The following is a 16,620-nucleotide window of genomic DNA, read 5'->3' on the forward strand; positions in this document are numbered from 1 at the left end:
GACCGATGCAGACCCCCTCAAGATATAAAAGAGGTGTCATTCAACTAGTTGTCAGTCGACATATCATCACAAATGTTATGAAAATATTTTATAAAGGTTGAAAAGTTACCTAGTGTTGTTTTAAAAGATATCAAGACTAAAAAAAAAAAGACTTAAAGACCTGATATCATTTAGTAGTTGTCTACTCCAGATTTAATTTCTGTTGATTTTGGGGCATTTTGGTGTCACTTCCTGTAGATTTTGGGCCATTTTCAGGTGACTACTTGTTGATATTTTTTTACTCCACTGGAAATTTGAAATAAAAAGGGATTTTTTTTTTTTGTCAAATTTTCGTGGAACTGTCCGTTTTTAGCAAAAATTTAAACAGCTTTTCTGCGCCTTAATTTCCTGAATTCATTTAATGTGTAAATTATGTGAATTGGTCGGATAAAAAATGGTGGACGAGATACATTTTAAAATTGGAAATGTTATCATTGGCCTTGGAAAGCAATGTTTATTTTGTTGTTGTTGTTTTTGGGGTGAAAAGGTTAGGGGTGAAATAGAAAGTAAGCTTTCAGCGCGTGAATTTCTGGAACATTTCAAAGTTGGAATGGTGAGAATTGGTCAAAATGCTTTCAATTCACCTCCAAAATGACAAAAATTGGGCATCGAATCTATATGCCCATGGACGGAGCGATAGATAGATTTATTTCTCAAGTGACCGTTGTTTTTATTTGTCCAGAACTCGGCGTGTGATCTTGTGAGTTATGTAATTGAGAAATTAGAACAACAATATCCCACTCGTGCAAAAAAAAAAAAAAAAAAAAAAAAAGAAAAAAGAACCAACACACTGCCAGCGCCGCAGCGACGATAGCGTTCTCGGATTGGCCCGTTTAGAAAAAGGCGGGACCCAAGTGAGGGCTGGTATTGGGTAAGCCTTGCCGCCACTCAAAGACGTTACCGGGGCGACGGGTAGCTAGCAGCTTGTCAAAAGCTCACTTTAGCCAGTCAGTCAGTGGATTCATTCGGAGCTACCCGCCTGCCAGGGGAAGAGCTCCGCCGTCAGCGGGTGGATGGACGGGCCCACTTTCAGCTCTCACCTCGCGGATATTGACCGAGTGAGTACTTTTAGTTGTCTTTTTAGGACGACGCAAATGCGGAGGAGGAGGGGGCGAGCGTTTACCGCTGCTCGCTGCTGCTTAGAGTGTTTACGTATGTACGTAAAAAAATTTAAAAAAAAAACAATTCCCCTCATTTTTAGCTTCGCTTGTTATGATTTACAACGGAATGCGCGCTAATGACTCGGTTCACGTGAGGACATTTGCAGCTTTGGTTGTTAGTGTTGTGTTGGACTAGTTGGGTGTTTTCAGGTGGGAGTTGCGTCCCACGCATGCGCAAATATACCTACGCCAACCAAGGTTCCCAAACGGAGGGTTGCGGGTCCTTTTTCCCGAGGAGGCCCCTTATTGCCAGAGTAAAAATGTCACATTTTAACTCATTCACTCCCAGCCATTTTCACCGGAGCAAGGCCCTTCACTCCCGGCCGTTTTACTGGATTTTGACTGATTTTGCAAGGCCCACAGAAAATTCTGTTCTATTGCTATGCAAACATGGAACCCACCAAAAGAAATATTAGACTCTCTTCTTTCAGCAGGAAAAAAGTAAGTTAATATATTTTTCCATTCTTTAGAAATCAGCATGAGAAAATAGCTTAGTTTGAGCAATTTTCCAATTTGTGATGAAAAAACAGAAATTGAGCTTTTTGTGAAGGCATACATTTCAAACATAACTTTGACTTTAACACAGCTATTTTTTTTGCTTTAGTGACATCTGACTGTTTTCCTTTTACAAAATAACATAAACAACAAGACAAATAGAGCAATTTACAATTTATTTACACATAACTAACTGAGGTGACGCTGTTGTGGCCGCGACAGCCGGGTTAACTTTTCCCTCATCGCCGCCTGTCTCATAAAGATGGATTTTTTTTGAGTCTCTGCGGGGTCAGCTTGGCGAGCAGCACGGACTCAACGACATTGTCCGCTGCACTGGTGGTCCTGGTTGTTCTGCTCGGTTGTCCAGCGCCTGGCATCCCGGGTGTTCTCTCGGTTGTTCTGCTTGGTCGTCCGCCGCCTGGCATCCTTCTGCTGGCACCCCGGCCGAGTGGCCCGGCCGTTCGTTGCTGTTGAATTGGGTTGCGGGTCTTACCAAATGCGCTACTGCCCTCCAGTGGCCAGTTTTATTGCTTTAAAATTAGGGTTGTTCCGATCATGTTTTTTTTTTTTTTTTTCTCCCAATCCGATCCCGATCGTTTTAGTTTGAGTACCTGCCGATCCCAATATTTCCCGATCCGATTGCTTTTTTTTGTGCTCCCGATTCAATTCCAATCATTCCCGATAATTTTTCCTGATCATATACATTTGGGCAATACAATAAGAAAAAAACGAATAAAACTCAGACGAATATATAGATTCAACATACAGATGGCATTTACATTATCAACATTCTTTCTGTGAGAGGGATCCACGGATAGAGAGACTTGTAATTCTTAAAGGATAAATGTGACTTTGTATATTGTGTCTAGATATTGCCATCTAGTGTATTTGTTGAGCTTTCAGTAAATGATACTGTAGCCATTTAACTGTTCTGCCCAAATGCATGATGGGAAGTGCAACCATGACTGTGCGTAGTGGCACCAATTGATCTATCTTCTCTGCGTTGGGAAATACTGTAACATAGGGTGTTAAGAAAAAGATCAATTACTACCTTTCTTCCCCACATTGCTACCCACGATATTTCTAATTGATGAGAGAGATTGTAAGGCTTTAGCCAATTAAAAAATGGCTCCAAAGACTGCCAAAATTCACTCATTTTATGCTGCCTTTTAGCTCTATTTACGGGTAAAACTGCGCCTTTATAGATTGAAGGCGACAATGCGTGAGTGGGTCGTGCAGCGCATGCGTTAATTGCGTTAAATATTTTAACGTGATTAATAAAAAAAAAATGAATTACTGCCGTTAACGTGATAAATTTGATAGCCCTACTTTAAGCCAAAACTAAAGACTCTGGATGAGTGTAAGACATTTCGTCTGTAACGTTAAATACATTAGAAAACGATTTAATTAAAAAATATATATATTAAAAAAAGGCATGTCCGATATTTTTTTGCCGATTCCGATACTTTGAAAATGACGTGATCGGACCCGATCGATCGGGATGCCAATCTTTATTTAAAATGGATTTTCAGCTTTGTGCTTTGGAGCTCAATTGAATGATCAGAACCCAGGGATGTCTCTTTTGGAAAAAAAAAACAAAACGTAAAAGACGTATGAATATGTCTTTGGGACACTGAAAAAATTAAAAGTAGAACATATTTATACGTTTTTGGGACCAAATGAGCTAACTACTTCAGACCTGTATGTTATTTTTAATGTTAGGGTGTTTTTAATGAAGAATTAGCACTTAAAGTTCCTCCGACAGGATAAAAAAAAGTCTTAAATAGCATTATTATGTGAATTACAATCATATTTTGAGACGATTCGACTATATACAACAATATGGCAAAGCGCAGATGATGAGAAATTAGTCTTTTAATCTGCCGTTTAGCCACGCCTACCACAATAGGGCTCTAGCGTTCCCAACAGGAGAATGACGTCGGCAGGGTCATGGTTTCATCTGATTTAGAATTCGGCCCATTGAGGGGAAATTATTCAGAACGTGGGAAATGCGACGAAGAGAGCCTCAAAATGTCATTGTTTCAGTCTCTGTACTCCAATATTTTTACAGGATATTCTTTTTATCGAAGTATTTTTCCCCAATTGCTAAATAAATGGTATGGTTAACATGGCAGCTAACATGGCAGGATGTGTCTGAGGAGAGCTTTCTACATGTCCGTCCATGATCAAACGTTAGTAAATAGTTTTTTATTTAAATAAAGTTTGTAGTGTTTACTTTCTAATCGCTGTATTCGCGGCCATTTTTAACACAAAGTTGCAATCTCTGATGGGGTGTAAAATTTGACGGGTGCGACAAGCCGCCGGTCGTTGGCCGAGTGACATTCTCGGTGGACGATGAGCATGTCAGCCACAAAATGCAAGCCACCTCCGTATTAAAACGTGTGCCATGATCCCAGTATTTGACATAATACAAAACACGATTTTTACTCACTTCCTCGGAAGTCCAATGGTCCCACAGTTGTCGCACACTTGTGTTGTCCGATTTCGGGGTGAAAGGGAACTTTCTGAAACCCAAAAAGGCTCACACGCCTCTCCCCTGTGCAGCAACAATTTTCTGCAGCACATTTGGCTGGCATGAAGCGAAAAATAAACGAATTATTCCACAAAATCAGTTGTGCAATTGCTGCTTTTATGAAGAAAAACTAAAGTTTACATAAAAAAAAAAACAAGAAAACAAAAATGGGACTTTTGCGGCGTGTGATGGCGATGTTCAAACGATATAACAATACTTTTTTTTTGGTGTGGTAGCAATGCACTTCTGGAAGATCATCTGACGGTATGAAAATAATAAAAAAGCCGATCGCTGATACTTGTTGGGTTGCCCTCGAGAAATGTCCGCCTTTTGAGCCACTTTCACCTCGAAAAAAGTGCATTCATGCCATGAAGGGAGAAGGTTAAAACTAGTGTATATTTTCAGCTCCCTGCACAGACTCGCATTCTCCTCACCACGCATGAGTCACTCTGTTGATAGCGAAGGCGCCGAGAACCCGCGCAATCATCCGCGGTTCTTTTCCGGCCCTGGAGAAAGGCGGGACCACCTCGTGTTGACTAATCATCAGTACACATAGGCGGTGGTGGTTGGCGCTCAGGTGTTTTGGCGTCCGGGGTGTTTATTTTGGCAGGAAAATTAAATGGAGCACAAAATGAGATGTCTGGAGATATGCCTGATTAAAAATGAGCACCCGAGGACATACTTTGACACGGTTAAATTGAGATGGACGTTTTTATTTGCTTTCGCAGGCGACGGCCATGCGGCGAGGGGTGCGGCACTTGACGGGAGCCCGCGGCTGGCCACGCCCCCCACCTGCCCGAGCGCCGTGAGCCTTTGACTCTGTGAAGAGGCGTGACATCGGTGATGTCATGAATAAATTTGAGGTCCTTGGGATTGTGGGTGAAGGTGAGTCTCTATTGTGAGTGATTATATTTTGGTGCCATTGACGGCGATAGAAGTCTAATCCATTTTGATGGGGGGGGTGTTCTGCCCATCAATGCATTGAATAAATTCATCAATACATTTTTACCATCATATCTGTATTGATCAGCTAGTCTGTGAAAATCAAGTTTGCAGGCCACCGTGTTGGCGAACAGATCCCAATAGATGGCAGCATTTCAAGGCTTTAATTCTGAGATCAGCACAATTTTTGAATTGAAAATGAACAAAAGTTAATTTGCCCCTCCCAGTCAAAATGAATTTTTGATATCTGTCACATTCAATGGCATCGAATATATTAATCAAACTAGGGCTGCTGCTATCGATTATTGTAGTAGTCGATTCATCTCTCAACTAGTTAGTTCGAATAGTCGAGTAATCTGACTAGGAACATTTAATGACTGTGTGGCAGAATAAATTTTAGGAGATGTAAAACAAAGGCTTGCTAAGATAGCACTTTCAAAAGAGCATTAAATGCGAATACATTACAATTGCACTTTTCTTTAAAAATAAAATACCCGAGCTTACCCTCAAAAGGTATAAAAAACATAAATAAATGAGGATCTGACTACAACAAGGGAAGAATTGGCTAATTTGCGTAGCAAAAGTCAGTAAATGCTATTAAATGCTCTTTTAAAATTTAAAAAAAAATTTTTTATACAATGCTCTTAACAAATCGTTCAAACATATATTCCCGCAAAAAATGGCTGAATATACCTATAAACAAAATTATGAATGCATAAAAAACATATTAGCTCAAGCTAAAACTTATGTCGCGCTAAACAGGGAGCAGCTGGATTCAGCCATGTTAAATGAGTTATGTCATATTCACTGTTGCCACTAGAAGGCAGTGTATCCACCCAAATCAATAAAACTAAATGCAAACACTTTCACAACAAACCATTACAACGATTACTCGATGCAGCAAAATTTAATTCGAAGCTTTTTTTCTAATCGAATTACTCGAGTTAATCGATTAATCGTTGCAGCACTAAATCAAACACATTCCCCCCCCCTTTATTTAAATCTTGCCCAGCTAGTCTGTGAAATTCAAGTTTGGAAGCAACCGCGATGACGAACAGATCCCAATAGATGGCAGCATTTCACGGCTTTAAATTTGAGATTCGCACAGTTTTTGAGTGAAAAATCACAATTTCTCAAACAATTTTGAAAATTTGTTTTACTCAGTAGGGATTTTTTTAATGATGATTCTCAAGCCAAACAGTTCAGCAACAAGGACTCCATTGTAGGCATGTGCCTGTATGAGATTTTGACTGTATGATAACCTTAAGCAAAAATACAGCGGTTTCAGGGTACCACGGTATTGTAATCATTGCTCTAAAATGTGTTATTTTGAGATATTTGGGTTAAAAAAAACAAAACAAAAACCTTTTTTCCATTGAACAGGATTTTATTTTTCAAAACATATTTCTAAATTGGAACATCAACACGAATATAATGTTAAAATAAATAAGCAAAATAACTAGGGCTGTCAAAATTATCGCGTTAACAGGCGTTAATTAATTTTTAAAATTAATCACGTTAAAATATTTGACGCAATTGACGCAGATGCCCCGCTCAGACAGATTTAAATGACAGTACAGTGAAACGCTCACTTGTTGTGTTTTATGGAGTTTTGCCGCCCTCTGCTGGCGCTTGGGTGCGACTGATTTTATAGGCTTCAGAACCCATGAGCATTGTGTAAGTAATTATTGACATCAACAATGGCGGGCTACTAGTTTATTTTTTGATTGAACATTTTACAAATTTTATTAAAACGAAAACATTAAGAGGGGTTTTAATATAAAAATTCTATAACTTGTACTAACATTTATCTTTTAAGAACTACAAGTCTTTCTATCCATGGATCGCTTTAACAGAATGTTAATAATGTTAATGCCGTCTTGTTGAGTTATTTTTATAATAAACAAATACAGTCCTTATGTACCGCATGTTTAATATATATATCCATCTTATCTTTCCATTCCAACAACAATTTACAGAAAAATATGGCATATTTTATAGATGGTTTGAATTGCGATTAATTACGATTAATTAATTTTTAAGCTGTAATTAACTCGATTAAAAATTTTAATCGTTTGACAGCCCTAAAAATAACAGAAAATAAATAACTGAAATATTTTAAATACATAGAACTTGTAGACTAAACCCACAGCCACAGCTCAAGTTGCTCAACATTTGAACAAGAACCCTTGGCAATATAGAACTGGACTTATACAATATATGAGCAAATTAATTTTATGTTAAACACATACTACTACTGCTATTAATATTAATTAGTTGAACATTGATGGAGAGCGAGAGCAAGACACAGGGTGCGTGTGTATGACTCGTATCATTATTTACAAACACACACCCTCTCTCAACACAGAAAGTCATCAGAGAGAAAAACACCACAGGCTATATTATGAAAATGTTATTTTGAACAGATGTTTAGAATGGCGGAAGACTTTACAAAAATAGACTAATGGTAGAGAGGAAAATAGTTAGCGGTTTTGGCATGCTAACTAGCCACGTTATCTGCCTTGTTAACAAGCTTACGTTTCAGTATTTGTTTTACCATCACTAGACACACTGAAACAGCTGACATGAACTCTCATAGCTCGTAGGAAACTGTCATGACAGTGTTTACTTACCTTATATTTTATGTAGGGCTGTCAAATTTATTAGGACTGCAGCTATCGACTATTTTAGTCGTCGATTAATCGATGGGCAAGTTAGTTTGAATAATCGAGTAATCGGATAAGGAACATGAAAAATTAAAATAACTAAGCCGAGCCTCAAACGTTATAAGAAATATATATAAAAATGAGGATCTGTGTACAACTAAAGAACAATTGGCTAACTTGCATAGAAAAAGTCCGCTAGCTTAAATGCTATAAAATGTTTTAATTTTTTTTTTTTTTTATGCTCTCAACAAAAGGTTCGGACACATATTCCCATAAAAAACGGCTAAATACACCTAAAAACTAAATTATGAATGCATTAAAAAACATTAGCTCAAAAAAAACTTAGCTTACGTTTGTCTTAACAGGGAGCAGTTGGATTCAGCCATGTGAAAGACCAGACCAGAGGGCAGTGTATCCACCCTAATCAATAAAACTAAATGCAAACATTTTCATAATGAACCATTACAAAGCCACTTTGATTAAATGAACACTCGAAGCAACAAAATTTAATTTGAATATTTTTTTCTAAACGAATACTCGAGTTAATCGGTTAATCGTTGCACCACCAAAATTTATCGGGTTAACGGGCGGTAATTAAATTTTTTAAATTAATCACGTTGAAATATTTGACGTTTTTTGCACATCAAGAGCTAAGAGGCAAAGAAAGGCGAGTGGACACAGGCGTTCATTGGACCGCGCCATTTATTGGCATAAGCTTCGGTAACTCCTTCACAGCAAACATAAGTATCATTTAGTGAAAGCACAACAAAAATAACATTCCTATCCCTCAAAAAAAAATAATGTTCACAAAAAGAAAAGCGCTTCAATCTGTATTAATGAGGCCCTATTCTCACACAGTTAAACAACAATGCAAAAAGATCTGGCATTGACCAATCAAAATAGCTATGCAAAATACACATAAAACTTACTCAGACTTTGGTCAAACTCTATTCAAACATTTCGTTTAGCTCAACAAATACACTGGATGGCAATATTTAGTCACAATATACAAACTATCAGAGGTCTCATACGTTGTGAAGCCAGCAATCAAATGAACGTAAGGTACAATGAACCCGGAACCTACGGTGTTAGTCGAGGGACAAAACTCACCGGCTGGCTCCATTGCTAATTAATTTAAAACTCTCCATTGACACCTTGTGGTGTATTTTAATCACTACCTTATGTAGTTAAAGACGCTATGGAAGAACGGCAGGGAGCCCATGTTACGTCCCCGCTCGGTGACGTCAACAATGGCGAGCTACCAGTTTATTTTTTGATTCAAAATGTTATAAATTTTATTAAAACAAAAACATTAAGAGGGGTTTCAATATAAATTATTATGACTTGTATAGTGCTGAAACGATTAATCGATTAACTCGAGTATTCGATTACAAAAAAGATTTGAATTAAATTTTGCTGCTTTGAGTATTCGTTTAATTTAAGTGGCGTTGTAATAGTATATTTTGAAAGTGTTTGCATTTAGTTTTATCGATTTGGATGGATACACTGCCTTCTAGTCTGTCTCATTTCACATGGCTGAATCCAAGTGCTCCCTGTTAAGACCAACGTAAGCTAAGTTTTTGTTTGAGCTAATGTTTCTTTTTTTTTTTTTTCTTAAATACATTTGTAATTTAGTTTATAGGTATATTTAGCCTGTTTTTGTGGGAATATGTGTATAAACCATTTGTTGAGAGCACTGTAAAAAAAAAAAAGTTTATAGCATTTAAACTAGCGGACTTTTGCTATGTAAGTTAGCCAATTGTTCTTTTGTTGTACATAGATCCTCATTTATTATACCGTTTGAGGCTGAGCTCAGGTAATTTAATTTTTCATCTTCCTTATCCGATTACTCGATTATTCGAACTAATGGTTCATCGATTAATCGACTACTAAAATAATCGATAGCTGCGGCCCTAAACTTGTACTAACATTGATCTTTTAAGAACTGCAAGGCTTTCTATCTGTGGATCCCTTTAACAGAAATAATGTTATTAATGTTAATGCCATCTTGTGGATTTACTATAATAAACAAATACAGTACATATGTACAGTATGTTGAATATATATAGCCGTCTTGTCTTATCTTTCCATTTGAACAATAATTTACAGAAAAATGTGGCATATTTTAGAGATGGTTTGAATTGCAATTAATTACGATTAATTTTTATGCTGTGATTAACTCGATTAAAAATTTTGATCGTTTGACAGCCCTAATTTTATGTAAAGTCACGGATGATGGTCACGTAAATGTGAAATCATATTGGAGGTCCTGCTGTCCTCCCTCCTGTAAGCCGTGGCTGTCTGTTTCTTTTCGGTAGCCAAAGTACTCCCATACTATTTTTTGAGGGGGGAAAAGCTCAGGTGTAGTTTCAACACCTTCAGCCATTGTGTCAATTCTACATCATAGCGGCAGACACAGGACAGAGCAACAACCAGATGGGGAGGGGTGAGCGCTGCTTGTCCAAGCCACGGATTTGTCATTGCATTTTTCGGACATAATAAATAGCTAATACCGTACTATGGTTGCCTAGTATACCAGACTCAACGCTGTTCCAGCGATTGAGTCTGGCGACCGTCCGGCCGATCAAATTCCGAGGACGGAGCAAGCCACAGCAAACAGACAGTGGAGTGGACCAATCAGCGACGGGCAGACGTGACGTTGTTAAAGCGACAAGTAATTGGCGTGAGCGAAGAATGGAGAAGTTTATTCAACATGGCTAGCGTGAGCCATGTTGACTGTTGTCAATGACTTTTTTCGATGTGTTTTTGGTAATTTAAAACTGGTTTTACCACGGATTGGAACATATTCTCCCGTTCGCCATCTGTGTTGTTGTAGAGACGACTTTCGGCGCGCAAGAGTGACGTTACTCTTTAAGAACACGTCACGCAAATAAACGAATCTGATTGGGCGATTGATTTTGAACCTTGCTCGAGAGGCCGTTAATGGACTGGGTCCCAGATTATTTCTCACAGTGTTTGAAAAATACAGGGAGAATAGTCTGGCTGTGCCAGGCAAGTACTATGGTATGAAGGAATATTTTAGTGGTTTTAAAACCGTGATGTTTTCATACCACGGTAAACCTTGAAACAAGTAACTGGCACATGCCTGCTCCATTGTGTCCAGCGTTCTCATAGATTTTTCCTAACTCAAGGTCAGTCAATGGGTGTCAATGGCTCACATGGAAACTCCATGTGCACAATTTAGTGTTTGTGTAATTAAGCAGCTTCTGTCAGCTCACGGGAAGGAGGAAAGTTACATTCAATTTGTTATTTGGCACAATTTTCTTTTTATAGCCAGTTCTCGAATCGATCATCAAACTTTTACGATATGGCCCATCTGTGAAGGTTGCGTTTGATTGGTGCTTATAATTGTCGCTTTAAAATGGTCCGACGATTGTTCAGTTTCGGGTATGTGTCCTTGAGATTTTTACGTGCGTCCTTTTACGATATGGCTAGACATTTTATGTCACTTGTAGGATGCCATCGACGGCATTAGGTGTCAAATCCATGTTGACTGGAATGTTCATTCATTCGCTCCTGAAAGACGAGTGTTCACGGCTAGTACTTAAATGGCTTAAATGAATTCTATGTCTGTTGATGTTGATGGCAGGCAATTGTTAATTATGGCTCACTTCCTTGTTGATTTCGGGTCAATTCCTGTACATTTTGGTATATTCCGGGGTCACTTTCTATAAGTTTTGTTGTTTTCGGGGCATTTCCGGGTAACTTCCTATTCGGGAGTCCCTTTCTGTTGCTTTTGGGGCATTTATTGATTTTGGGCCCTTCCTGGGTCACATTTTGGGTCAAGTTTTTGTTTGTAAAAATAATGACCACCGGTTATTCTGCTGGGTAAAAAAACAAAAAACAAATCTGCGCTGATTTTTACTCTTCTTAAACACCAGAACAAAGTGCTTTTTTTGTTTTGGTTGGGGATATTTCATGCTTTCATAGGTTTTTTTTTTTTAATGTGAATGTATTTGGTGAGAAATTAGATCTTTACAGTGGTATGAAAAAAGTATTTGAACTTTTTGAAATTTCTCACATTCCTGCATAAAATTACCATCAAATGTGGTCTGGTCTTTGTCAAAACCACACAGATGAAAAAAAAGTGCATCTGTCATGCAAACAATGACAGAAGGGGGGGGATAAGTAAATAAACCATCACATTTAATATTTTTATGTGTAAACCAATAAGAAAAATATATAAATAAATTACTGGCACACGATAATTATTAGTCCGATAATTATCGGTCTGATAATAGGAATTATGACGTCATCCCGATAAATCCAATAACATTTTTAATAGGACCGATAATATGATATGAACTGTTCTGGCTTTACATTTTACACACTCGTATGGGAAATCAGTTGACCATTTGCGGGGCATTGCTCCCACCTGCTGGTCAGAATAATTCAGTGCATCTATTTTTTGTTACAGTAGTTTCGTTCAATCACTTACACATTGCGGTGTCTAGCAAGCTTAAAGAGCAATTGAAACAAATTTTTACCAAACAATTAATGGGGTGTGTGCCTAATTACTAATGAGTGGTTTAAAACTGCCATGCCCACTCAATGGCAGCCATAGACTTAACAGAGACACTATTATAGTGGAATATTTTGGTAGCATCATGTTAATTCCTTTTTTTTCCCCCCCAATATTGACCTTTTTAAAAGGATACATCAATTCCTGGTAGGAGCATATCACTAACCGTTTGGGATAAAAAGTATCACAATATATAACTACGGTATTTCAATATTTTGTCATACCACGACTTGATACCTGTGCTGCCAGTGAATGAGCTAATTCTTTGGCTGCCAATTTCTCACATTTCTGCATAAAATCACCATCAAATGTGATCTGATCTTTGTCAAAATCACACAGATGTAAAGACTGACTGTTTTAACTAAAAGCACCCAAATATTTCCATAGTTTCCATATTGTATAGCATGCAAACAATGACAGAAGGGGGAAAATAAGTGAACCCTCTGCCTAAGAAGACTTAAAGAGCAATTGAAACCAATTTTTACCAAACAATTTAAGTCAGGTCCGTGCCCAATCACTGATGAGTGGTTTAAAGCTGCCTTCCCCACTATAAAACACACACTGGATAAGAATTGTCTTGATGATAAGAGCTGTCTGAAGACCTGCAATCAAGGATTGTTGATTTGTATCAAGCTGGGAAAGGATACAAAACCATCTCTAAAAGTCTGGATGTTCATCAATCGACAGTCAGAGAAGTTGTCAACAAACGGAGAGCGTTTGGCACTGTTGCTTCTCTCCCAAGGAGTGGCCGTCCACCAAAGATGACGCCAATAGTTCAGCGCAGAATACCCAGAGGTAAAAAAAGAACCCTAGAGTGTCTGCTAAAGACTTACAGAAATCACTGGCACAGTCCAATATACCTGTGTACACATCAACTACGTGTAAAACTATGGCCAAGAATGGTGTTCATGGGAGGACTCCACGGAGGAAGCCACTGCTGTTTGGAAAAAAGCATTGTTGCTCATTTAATGTCCGCAAAAAGGCACTTTGACACTCCACAGAAGTTTTGGCAAAATATTTTGCGGACTGATAAAACCAAAGTTGAATTGTTTGGGAGTAACACACAATGTCATGTGTGGAGGAAAAATGGAGCAGTTCATCAACACCTCATCCCCACCGTGACGCATGGTGTAGGGAGCATAATGATTTGAGGCTGTTTTGCTACCTCAGGGCCTGGACAACTTGCAATCATTAATGGAAGAATGAATTCAGAAGAACAAAATTCACGTTCTGGAGTGGCCAAGTCAAAGTCTAGACTTGAACCCTGTTGACAGGCTGTGGCATGAACTAAACACAGCGACCCGTGCCATACATCCTAGGAATCTGACTGAACGACAGCAGTTTTGTAGAGAGGAATGGGCCAAGATTAGTCCTGATCGATGTGCCAGACCGATCTGCAGCTACAGGAAGCATCTGGTTGAAGTTATAGCTGCCAAAGGGGGGGCCACAAAATATTAAATGTGATGATTCACTTACCGGTACTTATTTTTCCCACCTTATGTCATTGTTCGCTCACTATCCTCTTTAAAAGATGAAAACCTATAAATGTGTGGGTGGTTTTATTTAAACCAGTTTTTTCATCTGTGTGATTTTGACAAAGGTCAGATCTTATTTGATGATTTTATGCAGAAATGTGAGAAATTCCAAAAGGTTCAGATACTTTTCCATACCAGTGTACGTTATCCATTTTGAAGTTTGGTGTTTGGTCTGCCATTTTTCAAAGAGCCAAAAATGGCAAATAGGGTGTGGCAAACCTCATGATTTGATTTTGATGGGTAACATTTCATCTAATCATCTCCCAGAAGTGGCAAAAGCAACTAAATTCAATGTGTTTATTGGTTTAGAGACGCGAAACTGTCATGCCCTTCAGCAACATGCTTAGTAAGGGTTAAGGCAATTTGAGTTTGAGCAATTAGAAGTTTTTTGGTAAAAAATAATGACCAAAAAGTTTTATTTATTTATTTATTTTTTTTTTTTGCAAGTCAGATTTTAACTCAATAGGAGTGAAATGTGTTTGTGAGAGTAGAATCTGCCATTTATAAATGATTTGGGTAATCAAAAATGTCTGGGGAAGCTTTTCAGTGGCGCCCCCAGGGGGTGGCCAGGGGTGGCCACGGCCACCCCTATAAATTTGTTGGCCACCCCACTGGCCACCCCGCTTGCCACTAAATCGTAGATTGTTGTAGCATCAATTATGCATTTCATCCCAAATTCAAATCTGCTAGCACCTGTTTTTCCCCAGTAATTATTTTGTTTTGTTAAATGTACACCTTCTGCCTAATATATACATAACCCAATAAAACAAAATTGTTGTGGAACTCAAAATGTTGACTGGACAGTTATGGACTATGCACATTAAATCATTAGTAACTAGGAGTGTCAAACAATTAAAATTTTTAATCGAGTTAATTACAGCTTAAAAATTAATTAATCTTAATTAATCGCAATTCAAACCATCTATAAAATATGCCATATTTTTCTGTAAATTATTGTTGGAATGGAAAGATGAGACACAAGATGGATATACACATTCAACATATGGTACATAAGTACTGTATTTGTTTGTTATAACAATAAATCAACAAGATGGCATTACCATTATTAACATTCTGTTAAAGCGATCCATGGATAGAAAGACTTGTAATCCTTAAAAGATAATAAAATTTGTAAAATTTTCAATCAAAAAATAAACTGGTAGCCCGCCATTGTTAATGCTAATAATTACTTACACAATGCTCATGGGTGCTGAAGCCTATAAAATCAGTCGCACCCAAGCGCCAGCAGAGGGCGACAAAACTCCGAAAAACACAACAAGTACACATTTCACTGTGCTGTCATTTTAATGTTTGAGCGGGGCATGTGCGTTAATTGCGTCAAATATTTTTACGTGATTAATTTAAAAAAATAATTACCGCCTGTTAACGCGATAATTTTGACAGCCCTATTAGTAACATCAAATATTACATAATACACCAAAGTATATCAGTAGCCGTGTCCTTAAGTATTTCTTATAGTTTTCCCCCTGAACTTTTTACTGCAATAATATAATGAAAACCTGAAATTATGGCTTTTAGTTTTGGCCACCCCAAGATTTTGAGTGGCCCCATCTGGCCACCTCTATGAAAAATTTCTGGAGGCGCCACTGAAGCTTTTGCCAAATTTTGGTGGAATTGTGGGAGACTGGGACAGGCGAATGAACAAATGTCAAATTGGATTGGACATCTAGTGCTGTCAATGGCACTGAAAGATGAGCTTTCACAGGAAGTCATCCCAGCTTAAATTGATTTTTAATATATATAATTGTTAATTTTGTGTCACTTTCTGTACATGTTGTGGCATTCCAGGGTAACTTTTGTACATTTTGGATCATTTCTTGTTGATTTTAGGGCATTTATGGGCCACCTTCTGTTGATTTTAGTGCATTTAAAGGTCAGTTTATTTATGTTTTTTGGGTCACTTTCTGATGACTTTTTTTTTTTTTTTTTTTAATTATCTTGGAAGCATTCGCAGTTCGAATGTATTAGATGTCCATCACTGTCAAGGACACTGTAATCGGATCATTCACTGCCAACTGTTCTACGATCAATAGATTGGACCTTCATAGCAAATCAAAGCATCCCGTGCTACAAAAAGGACAGGTGGCTAAGGAAATAGGACACCAGCACTGGCGAGCAAGCGCTCTCGTGACGTTATCGACCCTGGCAGTCCTTCGCTCGTCCTCCCGTGGGTGGGACGCCGCTTCAAAGATGGATAGCTGGAGCGAGCGGGCAAATGACGAGCCGCTCGTCGGTTCTTCGCCTGCTTTCAAATTGTGAATTGGCAGCTTTTAGTTTCCAGCGGCGCTACATAATGATAACGAGGTGGATGAAATCCAGAGCTCATTTTTTTAATGAAATTGCAACAGGAAGAGGGCCATGTAACTGACTAATCCACAAGACTGATTAATATGATAAATTATTACTTTGGGTCACAGCTTGTGCATTTGTGAGGAGATGGTATTCTGAGACTGGACTACTTAGAAAAATGTGCATAAAATTTAGTACTCTCAACCAACACAGTGTACTCCTTGACTATTTTATTGATATTGGAACCGGTTTGAACTGTATCAGCGACTGGATCCGTTCCAATCGACTTGGTCAGGACTCAAACCCACACCAACAAGGGCGGTCAGTGTGGCAGGAGAGCATGATAGCCACCAGGTTAAAAGCCTAGGCTAGCAGCTCCAACCGCTAACATGCTTTC

At 38.3% G+C, this 16,620-nt stretch overlaps 1 protein-coding gene across 3 annotated transcripts in view; it reads left to right on the plus strand.

Annotated features, from left to right (window-relative positions):
- The first annotated feature begins 948 nt into the window (after positions 1–948).
- Positions 949–16,620, plus strand: part of LOC130918916 (cyclin-dependent kinase-like 5) — a 92,867-nt gene continuing 77,195 nt past the window's right edge. For all 3 annotated transcript variants that reach the window (XM_057841157.1, XM_057841159.1, XM_057841160.1), the window contains exons 1-2: positions 949–1,097; positions 4,956–5,112. In XM_057841157.1, the coding sequence (XP_057697140.1) occupies positions 5,076–5,112 (37 nt within the window). In that variant the 5' untranslated portion in view covers positions 949–1,097; positions 4,956–5,075. The remainder of the gene's footprint in view (positions 1,098–4,955; positions 5,113–16,620) is intronic.

The sequence above is a fragment of the Corythoichthys intestinalis genome, chromosome 7 (genome assembly GCF_030265065.1).
Source record: "Corythoichthys intestinalis isolate RoL2023-P3 chromosome 7, ASM3026506v1, whole genome shotgun sequence".
NCBI classification, from domain to species: Eukaryota; Metazoa; Chordata; class Actinopteri; order Syngnathiformes; family Syngnathidae; genus Corythoichthys; species Corythoichthys intestinalis.